The sequence below is a fragment of the Anolis carolinensis genome, chromosome 1 (assembly GCF_035594765.1).
Source record: "Anolis carolinensis isolate JA03-04 chromosome 1, rAnoCar3.1.pri, whole genome shotgun sequence".
In the NCBI taxonomy this organism is placed as follows: Eukaryota; Metazoa; Chordata; class Lepidosauria; order Squamata; family Dactyloidae; genus Anolis; species Anolis carolinensis.
The window spans coordinates 99,834,624-99,849,545 of record NC_085841.1 but is presented as its reverse complement, the minus strand read 5'-3'; the positions used below and the strand labels follow the sequence as shown (position 1 = coordinate 99,849,545).

General features: G+C 40.0%; 1 protein-coding gene and 1 long non-coding RNA gene across 4 annotated transcripts in view; one reads left to right on the top strand and one right to left on the bottom strand.

Annotated features, from left to right (window-relative positions):
• Nucleotides 1-4,114, bottom strand: part of LOC134295691 (uncharacterized) — a 15,632-nt gene extending 11,518 nt beyond the window's left edge. For both annotated transcript variants that reach the window (XR_010002322.1, XR_010002323.1), the window contains exon 1: nt 2,173-4,114. This is a non-coding gene — a long non-coding RNA (uncharacterized LOC134295691). The remainder of the gene's footprint in view (nt 1-2,172) is intronic.
• gtf3c6 (general transcription factor IIIC subunit 6) lies at nt 4,074-14,922 on the top strand. Of its 2 annotated transcripts, none has more exons than XM_008121104.3 (6): nt 4,074-4,231; nt 9,755-9,835; nt 10,707-10,770; nt 11,083-11,127; nt 11,361-11,471; nt 12,634-14,922. In XM_008121104.3, the coding sequence occupies exons 1-6, from the start codon at nt 4,178-4,180 to the stop codon at nt 12,933-12,935; spliced, it is 657 nt and encodes a 218-aa protein (XP_008119311.1). In that variant the 5' UTR covers nt 4,074-4,177; the 3' UTR covers nt 12,936-14,922. The 2 variants fall into 2 exon arrangements, with proteins under 2 accessions (XP_008119311.1, XP_003215668.1); XM_003215620.4 differs by having other exon boundaries at nt 11,358-11,471.

Here is a 14,922-nt window from a genome sequence, read left to right as displayed (position 1 = left end):
CCTGTGGCCGGAATCGTGAAGCTGGAAAAATGTTAAAAATGCCTCTGAGTCTGTCTAATGTATGTTGTTTGTCTGTTGGCATTGAATGTTTGCCATATATGTGTTCATTGTAATCCGCCCTGAGTCCCCTTCGGGGTGAGAAGGGCGGAATATAAATACTGTAAATAAATAAATAAATAAATAAATAATAGTTTGTTACATTTACAACGCTTCTGTGATTATACACTGCTTTTCTCTCAATTTATAATTATAAACAAAGCTGAATTAAAGTCTGGCTTCTGCTCTGGTTCCTAACCTGATGAATAAGCAGGGAATACTATGCCCATGACTGGGGGGAAACATGCTTAGCGTGTATCAACACTATAGATTTAGCACTACTTGCAAGAGAAGACTAAAGCCATGGTGGGTAAAGTGGTGTCAAACCGTATAAATTCTACAGTCCCAAAGGAATTATGTGTGGAACCAGTGGTTTAAATATATTTCTAGTTTAAATAAACCATTTAGAAATTCTAATTCATTGTATTCCAGTCTAACTTAACTTCATTTTAACCCACAAATCTTTTGTAGCAAGGATAGATCCAAATTATACACAGACAGCCCCCAAGTTACGAACAAGAAAGGTTTTGTAGGTCTGTTCTTAAGTTGAATTTTTATATAAGTCGGAACAGGTACATTTTAAAGTTAACACCAGCTCTGTGTGTGCGCGCGCATGTGTGTGTAAAGCTTTGGATAGCATAGGGAAGGGTTAACACCCCTGTGGTGTTTATTTTTACTGTCTGTGCCCCAGTTGAGATTTCACATCACTTTCTGTCCCTGCCAGATATGATGGATTTTGAAAAAAATGGCTTGCTGTGGAAACAAGGATTGGTGCTAAAGCTTCAGTGGATACACCTTTTCCACATAACTCTTCCAGGAGTGAATTTCCCTTCCGAGGAGTAGATTTCTTCCACTCCCTGCTGCCTCACCCCCATTCTTTGAGTTATTTGTAAGTCAGATGTTTGTAACTCAGGGATTACCTGCAATCATATTTCTTACAGATTTCAAGAAGCCAGGTACTTGACTACCTAAACATCTGAAAGTAATTTTGTTGATGCCTAAGAAATTATTTTTTCCGAGACATAAAAATTAATCTGGATCCTTGAAGACCTAATCATTCAAATAAAGGGTATTAATTTTCACCTAGCTCTATCCTGATCTAAAGTTGAGTTGGAGAACATTTTCCAGCTCAAGTGCCATATTTCCCTTTGCAGAAAATCTTCCAGGAGCCCCATGTGATAAGCTGGTTATCTTCCTTCAAAGGTGTACAAGGCCATCTCACACACTCTCATACTAAGGTGTGTGTGCGTGTACACACCCACCCCAATAAACAACATACCACCACACTATAAATGACACCCACATGGTACTACGACTGGAGACCTTAAAAACTCCTCACTGCAGCACTTTTGAGGGTCAATTGCAGCATTCAGGAAGGGGAGCATTAGGCTAGTCACAGTATAAATGGACAAAGCTTTTGAGTCTATAATGTGTCATTGATCATTTATCACTCTACTACAGAAAGCAGGTACAGTAGAGTCTTGCTTATCCAAACTTCGCTTATCTAACCTTCGCTTATTCAACGTTCTGTATTATCCTACGCTGTTTGCCTTTTAGTAGTCAATGTTTTTGTAGTCAACATTTTCAATACATTGTGATGTTTTGGTGCTAAATTCATAAATACAGTAATTACTACATTACATTATTGTGTATTGAATTACTTTTTCTATTGATTTGCTGTAAAACATGATGTTTTGGTGCATAATTTGTAAAATCATAACGTAATTTGACATTTAATAGGCTTTTTCTTAATCCCTCATTATCCAACATTTTCGCTTATCCAGCATTCTGCCAGCCTGTTTATGTTGGATAAGCAAGACTCTACTGTAGTTTGAAACTGCATTATATCGTCAATATACTGTCACACCCAAGCTGCTTTAAATGTTTTTTAGCGTTAACGTGTCCTAACTTTCTATCAGCTTGGGAGATGCTGGATTGCCTTCCTATTTGAGCAAGGAACCCCACAGAATCAATGTCTACGCTATTGCTTTCAAGCAATGACAATGATTTATTGATTGATCTTGCGTCTATCTCCACCCAGACACTAACTTGATTTCCCCACAACAAAGTCCATACTTAAAGTTTGAAGGTAACTGGTTGTTCTGGAGGTCACTGCTCATGGATGATTCTGTAGACGAAGGCCAGATGAAAGTTTCCCATGCTCACTTTCTCTGGTAAAGGGGCCTCTGGGGCGGTCCAATGTCCAAGGTGATCAGGCTGGAGGCTGAGAAAGCAGGTATCTCCTATTGAGGCCTGGTACCTTGCTGAAGGCGCTGGAAACTCCACAGGCTGCCACTGACCAGCAGTAGATCAGTATAGTCAAATGAGTTCCAGAATAGTTACAGTTATGGTAGTATTGGCTTGAAATTCCTTGTTCAATCCTGGATCTTGCTGAGACCAACTATAGATACATCTCACTTCCAAGACTTCCTAGTGGTAATTAGAGTTATTAACAATCTAAAATGGCTCCCTTTCCCTAGGAAAAAGGGCAGGCAAACTTACTGATACAAACCAGGAAGGATTTTCTTAAACTCCACCCTCATAAAACTAACAGAAAAGTGACTGCTATGAAACTGTGGGTGAGGCAACCTGACAAAAGGGACTGGGACTTATACAGTTCCAGCACAGTCAGTGTAGACTCATATAATGCAGTTAAACTGCATTATACGGCAGGGTAGATGGGCCTGAGAGAAGGTGAATCCAAGGTCCTTTAATAGAGCTGGCTATAATTTTAAAAAGTCTTTTGGCAGCATTACTGTACTGTACAAACAGATTAAAGATGTCAATTTGTTCTGCATCTGGACAAAGCTCACTTGTTAAAGTTCTCATTGCCAAGCAGCTTAGTGACAAAGGAACCAAAAAAAGTAAACAGAGCCATAAATGTGGGGGAATGAAACTGTTCTCAAATCTTTATCATCTAGATCAGGCCTGGGTAAACTTGGGCCCTCCAGGTGTTTTGTTGGACTTCAACTCCCACCATTCCTAACAGCCTCAGGCCCTTTCCCCTCAGCTGCTTGAGCGGAGCCTGAGGCTGTTAGGAATGGTGGGAGTTGGAAGTCCAACTAAACCGGGAGGGCCCAAGTTTGCCCAGGCCTGATCAATAGAGCTCATCACACTAGAGCTTGGATCCACTTTAGGGGAGGGGGCTTTAAACAGCTCAGCCAGACAGGTTCTGGGCCTCACCAAACTACAAACCCCAGAATTCTGCAGGAGGCAGAAACCAGATTTAAAGTGGATTCATGCTCTAGTGTGATGAGGCAGTATATCCAGTGATCACAGGGCAACAGCAGAAGACAACAACTAATGTGATTCAGGTTGCATCTACACAGTAGAATTAGTGCAGTTTGGGACCCCTTTAGCTGCCATGGCTCAATGCTATGGAATGATGGGAGCTGTAGTCTGGTGAGGCACTGGTACTCTTTGCCAGAGGGATAATAATAATAGAAATAATAACAATAAAACTTTATTTCTAGACCGCCCTCTCTCCCCAGAGGGACTTAGGGCGGTTAGCATACATATAAAGACCATGTCAAACTACAACTCTCATGATCCCACAGCACTGAACTATTGGCAGTGTCAATAGTGTCAAACTGCACCCATTCTGGGGTTGACGCACCCTGAGGCCCCATCTACCCTGCCATATAACCCAATTTCTGAATACAGATGACCTGCTTTAAACTGGACTATCTTGCAGTGGAGACTCAAATAATCCTGTTTAAAGAAGATAATAGGCATTCATAAACTGGGCCATATGGTGAATGTAGATGGAGCCTGGGTCTCCTTCCTCATTTAGGAAACCTCCTTTTCCCTCAAGTCTCATCAGTCCCATAACGGCCACCCCGATCTTCCAGGCCAAATCTTTGCTTTCTAGCGGGCCAGAGTCATCCTCTCACGAGGTCTCCTCCACCTCGCGCGAGCAAAGGCCCCCAACGACACCCAAAGTGAGCGCGAGACTGACGCCCCGCTGGCCAGGAAGAACGTTACACAGGCGCTGTCGTTGTGGGAGGGATACGCATGCGCGCGCAAGATGCCAACCGTTGCGGCGGTTGCCAAGGACCCACGTGACTGAGGCGCTGCTGCCATGGAGCCCGCGGAGGGACCCCGGGATGGCGAGGAGGAGGAAGAAGTGGAGGAGGTGGGTGTGAGGGAGGCCCTGCGCGCGAGAAAGGAGTGGAGCAAAGCGGAGTTTCCCTCCCCGTTCCTCCTTTGCCTCTTCGGAAGGCCAAGATCAAGGAGGAAACAGTTTAGGCCTTTTGGCCTTGTGACCCTCCAGTAGGAGTTTTTTTGCTGCCAGCCCTCCGTATCCACGGGCTCAACCATCCACGGCTTGAAAATACTGTATATGCTTTTCCCAAAAAGAAAATCCCCCAAAGCCGACCTTGATTTTGCCATGTTATATAAGGGGCGCCATTGTACCTCCATTGTACGCCATTGTAATGGGAATTCAGAATCCATGGATTTTGGATTCCCATATCCAAAACCAAATCCCTGTGGATACCAAAGCCCCACTGTGGTGAAGATAGCAGCCTTCGTAAGGCTCTATTTGATGTTTGTCTGTTTTATAATGTGTCGATTTCCAGAAGTGTATGTCTTCTTTGGTTTGCAGTGTCCTTAGTTCTATATACTGTATATAAAGCAGTGAGAGGGCCTACAGACCATGTGACTGGTTCAGTGACTGTTTAGAATGTTCAGTTTTAAAAAGAATGACAGAAGTCAGTTGAGCCTTGAGTCAGCTTGAGTACAAAAGTCTGTTTAAGTGCAAAAGCCAGTGTTAGGAGTTAGAAGACATTGAGGCTTGAGTCTGTGTAAGTATATACATGTATAACTATATACAGTAGAGTCTCACTTATCCAACATTTGCTTATCCAACGTTCTGGATTATCCAACGCAGTAGTAAATGTTTTTGCAGTCAATGTTTTCAATCTATTGTGATATTTTGGTGTTAAATTCGTAAATACAGTAATTATTACATAGCATTACTACATATTGAACTACCTTTTTTGTCAAATTTGTTGTATAATATGATGTTTTGGTGCTTAATTTGTAAAATCATAACCAAATTTGATGTTTAATAGGCTTTTTCTTAATCCCTCCTTATTATCCAACATATTCACTTATCCAACATTCTGCCGGCCCGTTTATGTTGGATAAGTGAGACTCTACTGTATGTATAAATATGTGAGGGAAAGTCATAGGGAGGAGGGAGAAAGCTTGTTATCTGTTGCCCTGGAGACTAGGACATAGAACAACAGCTTCAAACTACAGGAAACGAGATTCCACCGGAACATTAGGAAGATCTTCCTAACTGTGAGAGCTGTTCAGCAGTGGAACACTCTGCCCTGGAGTGTGGTGAAGGCTCGTTCTTTGGAGGCTTTTAAACAGAGGCTGGATGGCCATCTGTTAGGGGTGCTTTGAATGCGATTTTCCTGCTTGGCAGGGAGTTGGGCTAGATGGCCCACAAGGTCTCTTCCATCTCTATGATGATTTTAAATACAGAAGCTATTGTTAGAACCTAGAACTCAGTTGAGGCTTGAGTTTCTTTGGAAGTTGACTGCTATAAAAAGCTATACAGAACAATGTTGTTTTGAATAGACTTAAAGATTATAAGTTAAAGATACAAACTGAAAATTTTAAAGCTTAACTTGGCAAGAAATGTACCTGTATATTTAAATACATGAAGTTATGAATAAAACGAACATGTTATCTTAAAGATGTCTACTTGAATCTTTGCTGAAAGCATCAAGTAAAAACAAAATATCTGTGTGCCCAGTGATCATCCATTACCCAGTAAACTAAAGAAACACTCCTGAAACTCTATTATCCATTAGGTTATGATCCTAACAGGTCATAATCCATCATTCCAATACACTGCATATTATTATGTAACTCTACATAGACACACATACATACATATACAGAGGGGGGAGTATTTAGTCAGATACCAATTGTACAAGTTCTCCCACTTAAAAAGATGAGAGAGGCCTGTAATTGACATCATAGGTAGACCTCAACTATGAGAGACAACATTAGAAAACACATTCAGAAAATCACATCTGATTTTTCACGAATTTATTTGCAAATTATGGTGGAAAATAAGTATTTGGTCAATAACTAATGTTCATCTCAATACTTTGTTATATATCTTTTATTGGCAATGACAGAAGTCAAACATTTTCTATAAGTTCTCACAAGGTTGGCACACACTGTTCCTGGTATGTTGGCCCATTCCTCCATGCAGATGTCCTTGAGAGCAGTGATGTTTTTGGGGCTGTTGCTGGGCAACACGGACTTTCAACTCCCTCCAAAGGTTTTCTATAGGGTTGAGATCTGGAGACTGGCTAGGCCACTCCAGGACCTTGAAATGCTTCGTATGAAGCCACTCCGTTGCCTTGGCAGTGTGCTTGGGATCGTTGTCATGCTGAAAGACCCAGCCACGTTTCATCTTCAGTGCCCTTGCTGATAGAAGGAGGTCTGCACTCCAAATCTCACGATGCATGGCCTCATTCATTCTTTCATGCATACAGAACATTCACCCTGGTCCATTTGCAGAGAAACAGCCACAAAGCATGATGTTGCCACCCCCATGCTTCACAGTAGGTATGGTGTTCTTTGGATGCAACTCTGCATTCTTTCTCCTGCAAACATGACAAGTTGTGTTTCTGCCAAACAATATATTATTTGAGAACACAGAAATGCTGGACCACTCCAACAACTATCATGTCAGACTACACAGAGAAGCCATTGAAATCCACAAGCATGTGGACAACTTCAACAGAAAGGACGAAACCATGAAAATGAACAAAATCTGGCTACCAGTATTAAAAAACTCTAAAATCAAAACAGTAGATGGGAACCAACACTCTGAGGGCAGAGGAGCCCCAAGGATGGCTATTGATTGAACAAAGGATGCCCCCCAGGCAAGAGACAAAACCTTTCCAATGCTAATTAGGGTGATTAACTGAAACATTAATGCTGGCTTCCCAGTGACAAAGGACTCTTGCCACACCCTGGACTCTCCACAGATATATATTTTTTTCCTTTCCTTGCCTTAGTTTATCCATACCTCACAACCTCTGAGGATGCCTGCCATAGATGTGGGCGAAACATCAGGAGAGAATACTTCTGGAACATGGCCACACAGCCCGAAAGACATACAACAACCCTGTGATCCCGGCCATGAAAGCCTTCGACAACAAGTTCTACTTTGGCTTAATCTGACCATATGACATTCTCCCAATACTCTTCTGGATCATCCAAATGCTCTCTAGCAAACTTCACTCAGGCCCGGACATATACTGGCGTAAGCAGAGGGACACGCCTGGCACTGCAGGATCTGAGTCCCCGGCGGCGTAGTGTGTTACTGATGGTAGCCTTTGTGACGTTGGTCCCAGTTCTCTGCAAGTCGTTCACTAGGTTCCCCCGTGTGGTTCTGGGATTTTTGCTCACCGTTCTTGTGATCATTTTGACCCTACGGGGTGAGATGTTGCATGGAGCCCCAGATCGAGGGAGATTCTCAGTGGTCTTGTATCTCTTCCATTGTCTAATTATTGCTCCCACTGTTGATTTCTTCACACCAAACTGCTTGCCTATTGCAGAATCAGTCTTCCCAGTCTGGTACAGGGCTACAATTTTGTTTCTGGTGTCCTTGGATAGCTCTTTGGTCTTCACCATAGTGGAGTTTGGAGTGTGACTGCTTGAGGTTGTGGACAGATGTCTTTTTGACTGATAACAAGTTCAAATAGGTGCCATTACTACAGGTAATGAGTGGAGGATAGAGGAGCCTCTTTGAGAAGTTACAGGTCTGTGAGACCCAGAAATCTTGCTTGTTTGTTGGTGACCAAATAGTTATTTTCCACCATAATTTGCAAATAAATTGGTGAAAAATGAGACAATGTGATTTTCGGGATGTGTTTTCTCATGTTGTCTCTCATAGTTGAGGTCTACCTATGATGTGAATTACAGGCCTCTCTCATCTTTTTAAGTGGGAGAACTTGTACAATTGGTATCTGACTAAATATCCCCCCCCCCCCAACTGTATATAAAGCTTTTGATAGCATAAGGAAGGGTGAACGCCCCTGTGTTATTTCTTTTGCTCTCTGTGCCCCAGTTCAGGAGATTTCACCTCACTTTCTGCCCCTGTGATAATTGAATTTGAAAAATTTGGCTTATTATGAAAACAAGGAGTGGTGCTAAAGCTTCATGGAGACACTTTTCCACCTAATAGTATTAATATATCTTCCAGGAGTTAATTTCTCTTCCTCAAGGTAGATTTCTCTCACTTCATGTTGCCTCACGCCTGTTCTTAACTATGCGTCATTTGTAAGTCGGATGTTTGTAACTTGGGGACTGCCTGTGCATGTAATGGGGTGGGGGGAGGGAGGAATTTGCCCTTCACAATGATCTTCCCTAATACTATCTACTCTTATAGTGACGCCTTGATATCTGCCGGGGTTTAGTCCAGAACTTTCACGGATACCAACTTCTCTGAATTCTCAAGTCCCATTGTATATATTATGGCTTTAAAATATACAAACATTAAAATAGAATTAAATATTAATGGTATTAAAAATAAAAAGTTAAAATCCTTAAAAACTTATTAAAACATATCCAGTTGTTTAGATTCTATGCTCCTTGAGATACAGTGATAAAGAGTTGGATGGATGTGTTTTAGCAAATGAATAATAAATCCATAATGCTCAAATAGGGGACCTACAGGGAGTTCTGGGGACGTCTAGAAAAGAATCCTTCCTGAAATGCTGGTGAACTGCTGCCATGCAAGTTGAAAGTTGTGAGACAAATGACTCAATGTTGTAAGGCATTTTCCTGTGTTCTTTCAATAGGAGGCACTTTGAATGTGATTTTCCTGCTTCTTGGCAGGGGTTTGGACTTGATGGCCCATGAGGTCTCTTCCAACTCCATGATTCTATGATTCCAGGTCATGGAAATAGATTACTGCCCTGATGTCATCCGTTAGCAGGCACTAAACATAACGAAGCTGCTCTCTGTTATCAGTGTTATTTTTTTAGTTTTGGTCCATGTAATCTACTCCAGTCCTCTCTTGACACAACTGCCGGTGTTCACTGGGATCTCAGAACAGGGATCTGTGAAGAAAATCCATGATTAATTAAGTCAGAATTGATTTAATGGCACAGTACAAAGACAAGTCTAAAATGCGATGTGATTGCATCTTACAATTCTTTATCCACCAAATGCATATGTATAGAATCCATATATTAGTATGTATGTATTTACTTAAAGGAATTCTGCTGGTCAGTACTTGGATAAAGCCTTAAAAGTACAGAGATGACATTTCATTCCGACTTAAACAGTGTGTCAAATGAGCAGTGGAGGAAGATACATATCAGCTTCCATTGAATTCGAGCAACATTTCCTAGTGTTGGCTAACTACTTTCAAGGACTTGGAAGGGACAAAGTGGTCAGAAGGATATACAATCTTATCCTATTTTGTTACAAATGCAGAAAATATAAACGTTGTGCAATTGCAACAAAGAACAGAAGGGTGTAGAAAGTGTGTTACATGAACAAGGTGATTTTGACAATAATGGACTTGCCAGTAGGCACCATCTGCTGGGATTAAAAGGAACACCGAGTATCTACATATATTATTTTAAAGTATACTGTAAACTTTTTTCCCCAGGAACAATTAGTCATGGTTGAACTGTCAGGAATAATTGATTCAGATTTTCTGGAAAAATGTGACAACAAATGCAAGATCTTGGTGAGTTCCATAAATATTAATCTACACCATTTTTGAAAAAGAGAACAATGAACTTTGTTAAAAACTTGTAGAAATAAGGGGAAAAAATTCTGCTGATTATGGACTGTTTCAGTATTGTTGAGGGATAGTATTGCCTTATATCATGATTGTGCATATTTTTCTTTGGCCATGTGTGGCTGGCAGGAAGTTATGATGAACTGTGGGTTCCTGTTATGTACGTACATGCATTATCAAAATAGGCACACACTTTACAAACAATGGTCATGTATTTTGTAAAAAAAAGGAAAAGAAAAACATGAAGAGTCACTCCGAATTTTACAGCAAAAGCACATAGCAGGGATGGGAATTTTGTGGTCTCCAGGTGTTGTTGGGCTGCAACTCATAGCTGCACAGCAAATAGTAGGGAATGCTGGAGGTTGTCGAATAGCAACATCTGGAGCACTTCATGATTCCCAGCCATGGCTTATTGCAGATTTACCCTGAGATTTTTCTTGCTGCTGTAAGGCCACAATTTTGACACCTTTGCTGTAGAATTTTACAATGGAGAATGGGAAGTCAAGGGGTGCTCATTTCTTCTCTGGCCCTACAATAGGAGCCAGATTGTTTTTGCAGACAAAGCTGCATTTGGGTGCCATCTAGCTGCCATTGCACAGCCAAGGAGGTGCTGGTTATTCTTTTCTGCCACCCAAGAAAATGCTTACATTAGCCTAATCCCTCTTGTATGTCACTAAGAGTAAATTACACCTTTATAAAGCACCCAAAAGAGTCCAGCCTTACAAACATTGCCACCTTGAAGCGGTTTTCTGAGTATTGCTGGGATGTAATCTATGTTTCACTTTTGTTTCTGATAAAGAATCTATTGTCTTCTTAGGGCATAGACACAGAGAGGCCCATTTTGCAAGTAGACAGATATGTGTTTACTGGAGAATATGAAGGTAAGGAGATTGGATAAGACTGCTATATGTTTTCATAAACTGAAGGATCTCTGACTAGTTCTGAGAGATAAAAAAGCTTTTAAAATTATTTTTGTTCTTGGTATTTCTTAGGTGTTTTCTGTTTTCAAAAAGAATCCCAGTCCCATGAATCGTTCATGCATTAGCAAAATAAATAGCTATTGGCTTTTGGAAAAATATAAAACAATAAAAACACCTATTAACAGATATAGTATAATGAAAAAAGTTGGAGTATTTTTCTTTGAAAAAGAGGCCCTGGTTACAACTTAATGGAAAATTCCTTGTCATCTCCAGATACCCTTGGTACCTGTGTGGTGTTTGAAGAAGACAAAGATCATGGTAAGTAGGATTTTAGATGAGAGCTCTTAAAAAACCTGAAAATGTCTAGAAAGATAGCCCATTTGAAAGAGTAAAATTGGATGTTCAAAAGCAATTCAATACATGATAATGTAATGTAGTAATTACTGTATTTATGAATTTAGCACCAAAACATCACAATGTATTGAAAATGTTGACTAAAGAGTAAAATTGGATGTTCAATATGAATCCGTAATATCTTTTCTTCATAGTAGATGCAGACGGGAACCAAAAGGTACAGCTAAAATATAAGTGCCACACAATGAAGAAGCTAAATATGACACGGACGCTCCTCACAGAGAAAAAGGAAGGGGAAGAAAACACAGGTACTTAAATTGTAGAAAAGCACCCTCTTAATATACATTTGATTTTGCTATCCTTCTACTCTAGAAACCTCATTGGATATGTTCACCTAATCCTTACAGCATTGCATTGTTTGCTTCTCTTCCTGTGTTCCACAGGCTATGTCCACAGACTGCTCCCCTTCTCTTCATATTTTCTGGCTTATGAAGTTATTCTCTGTGTACTTGCTGTTTCCAGCCTGAAGGAACTAAGTTTACTCTCCTTTTCCAATGATTCTATTGGGCTCTTGACCCATGTTTTCTTATCCCCTGAGCCCTAATTTTTTATAGTCCTATTTCCCAATAAATATGCCTCTTAACTGATATCTCTAGAGCAGCCACCAACCCTGATCATCAGGTTGAGACACCCTGCTCTATTCTCTTGTTTGAAAACAGAATAATATTTTAGTTATTTCATTCAATAGAATATAAAAAGATATAAGAACAATGGTTTGTTAATCCCATTCTCAAGGTATGATACTTCATACCTGAAACAATATGAAGACCACTCATCAACCATTTTTGCAGATTAGCTGGCAGATTTATAATACATCTCAGAAAAAATGTATATTGGATTGATATAAAATAGTTATTTCATGTATTCATGGTAAGGCGATACCATGAACAAGTAATCTAAACTTGGCAGTAGATTTTCTCTCCATTATAAAGAAAAATAGTTAATGGTTAAGTATAACTGTTGTCTAGTAAACAGTGTTATTTAATTGTAAATTAATGTATTATTTAACCATTCCTATGTGGTTGACCATAAACCTTACTATAAGTTACGATTTGGAATGTATTGTTGATATACAGAGGACTTTGCAGGGTAAGTGTCACTGCCTCAACAATTCACCATTTAATATTTGACATTAAGAAAGTTGACAAAAAGTATGGAACAGATGGGAAGGGAGAGGGCAGGCTAATGAAGGATAAATGTGAAAACACACAACCACAAAAATCCTTGCAATATACAGGTTCATATACATTGCCTTGACAGCCATAACTGCAAATACATTTTCCATCTCAATTTAAAAAAAACACACCAAGTGCAGTCCAGCTATGAGAGACAAATGTGAATATAGAATAATCAGTTTTAATATTCTCTTTGTTCCCACTTCTGTTTTGATCACTGCTGTCTTTTTGACAGGTGGCGATGTGGAATGGCTGGAGCTTAAAGACAAAGATTTCTCATACAGCAGGCCAAACATGATTTGCAATTTTTTACATGAAAAAGAAGAAGAGACAACTGAATCCCAGGACAAACAGGCAGAGGACTCTGATGGGGAAGCCGGTGACCTAGAAGATAGAGTTCAAAACCTTGAATCTGAGACACACCAATGTGCTGAAATGGATGACTCTGTCTCTCTTCTAGATGTCACTGGCTCCAAGGCAAGAAACTCTCCTGTGAAGAGTCAGGAGGATATGGTTGTAGATGACCCTCCATCTTGAGGTCAAGCCTACAGTTGAAAGATAATGAATATAAAACTTTCTATGTGACATCTAGTTTGTATATATCGTGTATATTATGCATTGGAAAACTGGATCGAGCTGAATCTACATTCCCTATAAGGCTTTCAAGCTGTTCCTCCATCGTCATTACACTGCACCATATTAGCAAGTTCCAGCAAATCATATTGTGGAGATGACTGCTTTCCCAAGGAGTAAAGAAATTTTGGGAACAAATGCAAGACTTTGAGCTTGCCTACCAACCCTTTGTAGAGTGCAGCCTTTATGTAGTGTCTGTATTTTTAATGGTATTGCACTACCTCAGAATAGTGAAGTGCTGAAGTTGGTGCCTGGATGAAGACACGGTGTCAACAAACCATTCTTGATTCTTTTAAACCATACAGTTGTGTTTGTTTTTACATGTAGTTTTTTAACTATACATATTGTCTTACAAAATAAAATGGTTTTGTTTTTACCTTCATGGATAAAGATAGTGTACACTCCTTGGACTATTTTCTATTATTGATTGCTTCAATGCAAGAAATCATCCACTCCCCCTCCATGCATAGCTGCTGGGTTGCATCCAGTTGTTTCCTTCGCTCTTCATATAATGGAGGCTTCCATGGACAAAGCAGGAGGTGATTTTGGCAGCACTTGGAGCTACATAGGGAGAAGCAAGTGAGTGAAAATTTGCCTCCACTTCTTGTATCATGTTGAATGGAATTTCACTCTAAAAGTGTTACAACTATAAAAGAAAACACTCACTGTGCCTTTATGTTTTCTCTAGCCATACAATTTCTTAGTGGTTGGCACCTTAGTCATTGTTAAAGAAATGCTGCTTTGTCCAAATGACTTGTGTGAGTTTCCTACTATTCCTCTGTTTCTGGGCAAAGGCATGGTGGAACTCAACCTGCATGCAGTTTTTTAAATGGCTATCTTGGGGACTGGTCAGCTAATTGTTGCAGTTTTCAAGCATAAATGAGCCTTCCTGCCAGTGCAAAGGTTTGTATAGAGCACTATATTTTATTTTTGATTTAGCTTCTCATTACCATATTCTTTAATTGTTCACCTAATGTGAATCTGTTTTTGCATCATTTGTTTACATCATCATTAAGTTCATAACTGATATGCCTAATCATGAACATACTTGTCACAAGTCTGTCAATAGGACAGCAAAATGAAGCCAACCATAAAAGGGGCAGGACTTTCAGTAAGTTCGGGAGATTTGTATGGCATACATAAAGAAATTAGTATGTAAATAAAAGAAAGCTAGAAAAGAAGCAGCTGATTGAGCAAGTGCTGGTTATGCTCTGCCCTTCAGAAGATAAGTATTGAAGGGAATCAGTGGGGAATGAAAGGCAAGGCGGCAGTTACCGAGATACTGGTCGGAATTAAGTCCATAAAAGTTTATCATATTCTGAGAGTATATCCCTTTTTTTCTGTGTCAGGAGCAACTTGAGTTGCTTCTGGAGTGAGAGAATTGGCTGTCGATGTTGCCCAGGGGACGCCTGGATGTTTTTGATGTTTTTGCCATCCTTGTGGGAGGCTTCTCTCATGTCCTCGCATGAGTATATCCCTTGACACCTCCCCTTTGATCCTGAATCTCCCCCACCCATTTCCAGAATGCAGTGTGCTCTTAAAAGCCTCTGATCTTTTTGGAGACTAAATAATATGTAGAGAAAAAGCACTTCCAGATCAGTATGGTATCTTTCAACATGAAACAGGCAGATGTGTGAAGCATGAAGATAGGTAGAGTTAGCCAATCACACTTTATGAAAATGCTGGAATGCGAGAAAATATAGAATTCAGAGGCTTGTTTACTAAAAAAAATATGTGGGGCCTGTTAGGAAGAGAGGAATGAAAAGTTCTGAATACAGCTTTTGGGACCTTAGAAAGTGGACAAAGTTTAGAGAGATATTTTTAATTGATATGTTAATACACTCTGTGGGGTCAGCATAATTATCTGTTACAGTAAACTTTATATTTTCTA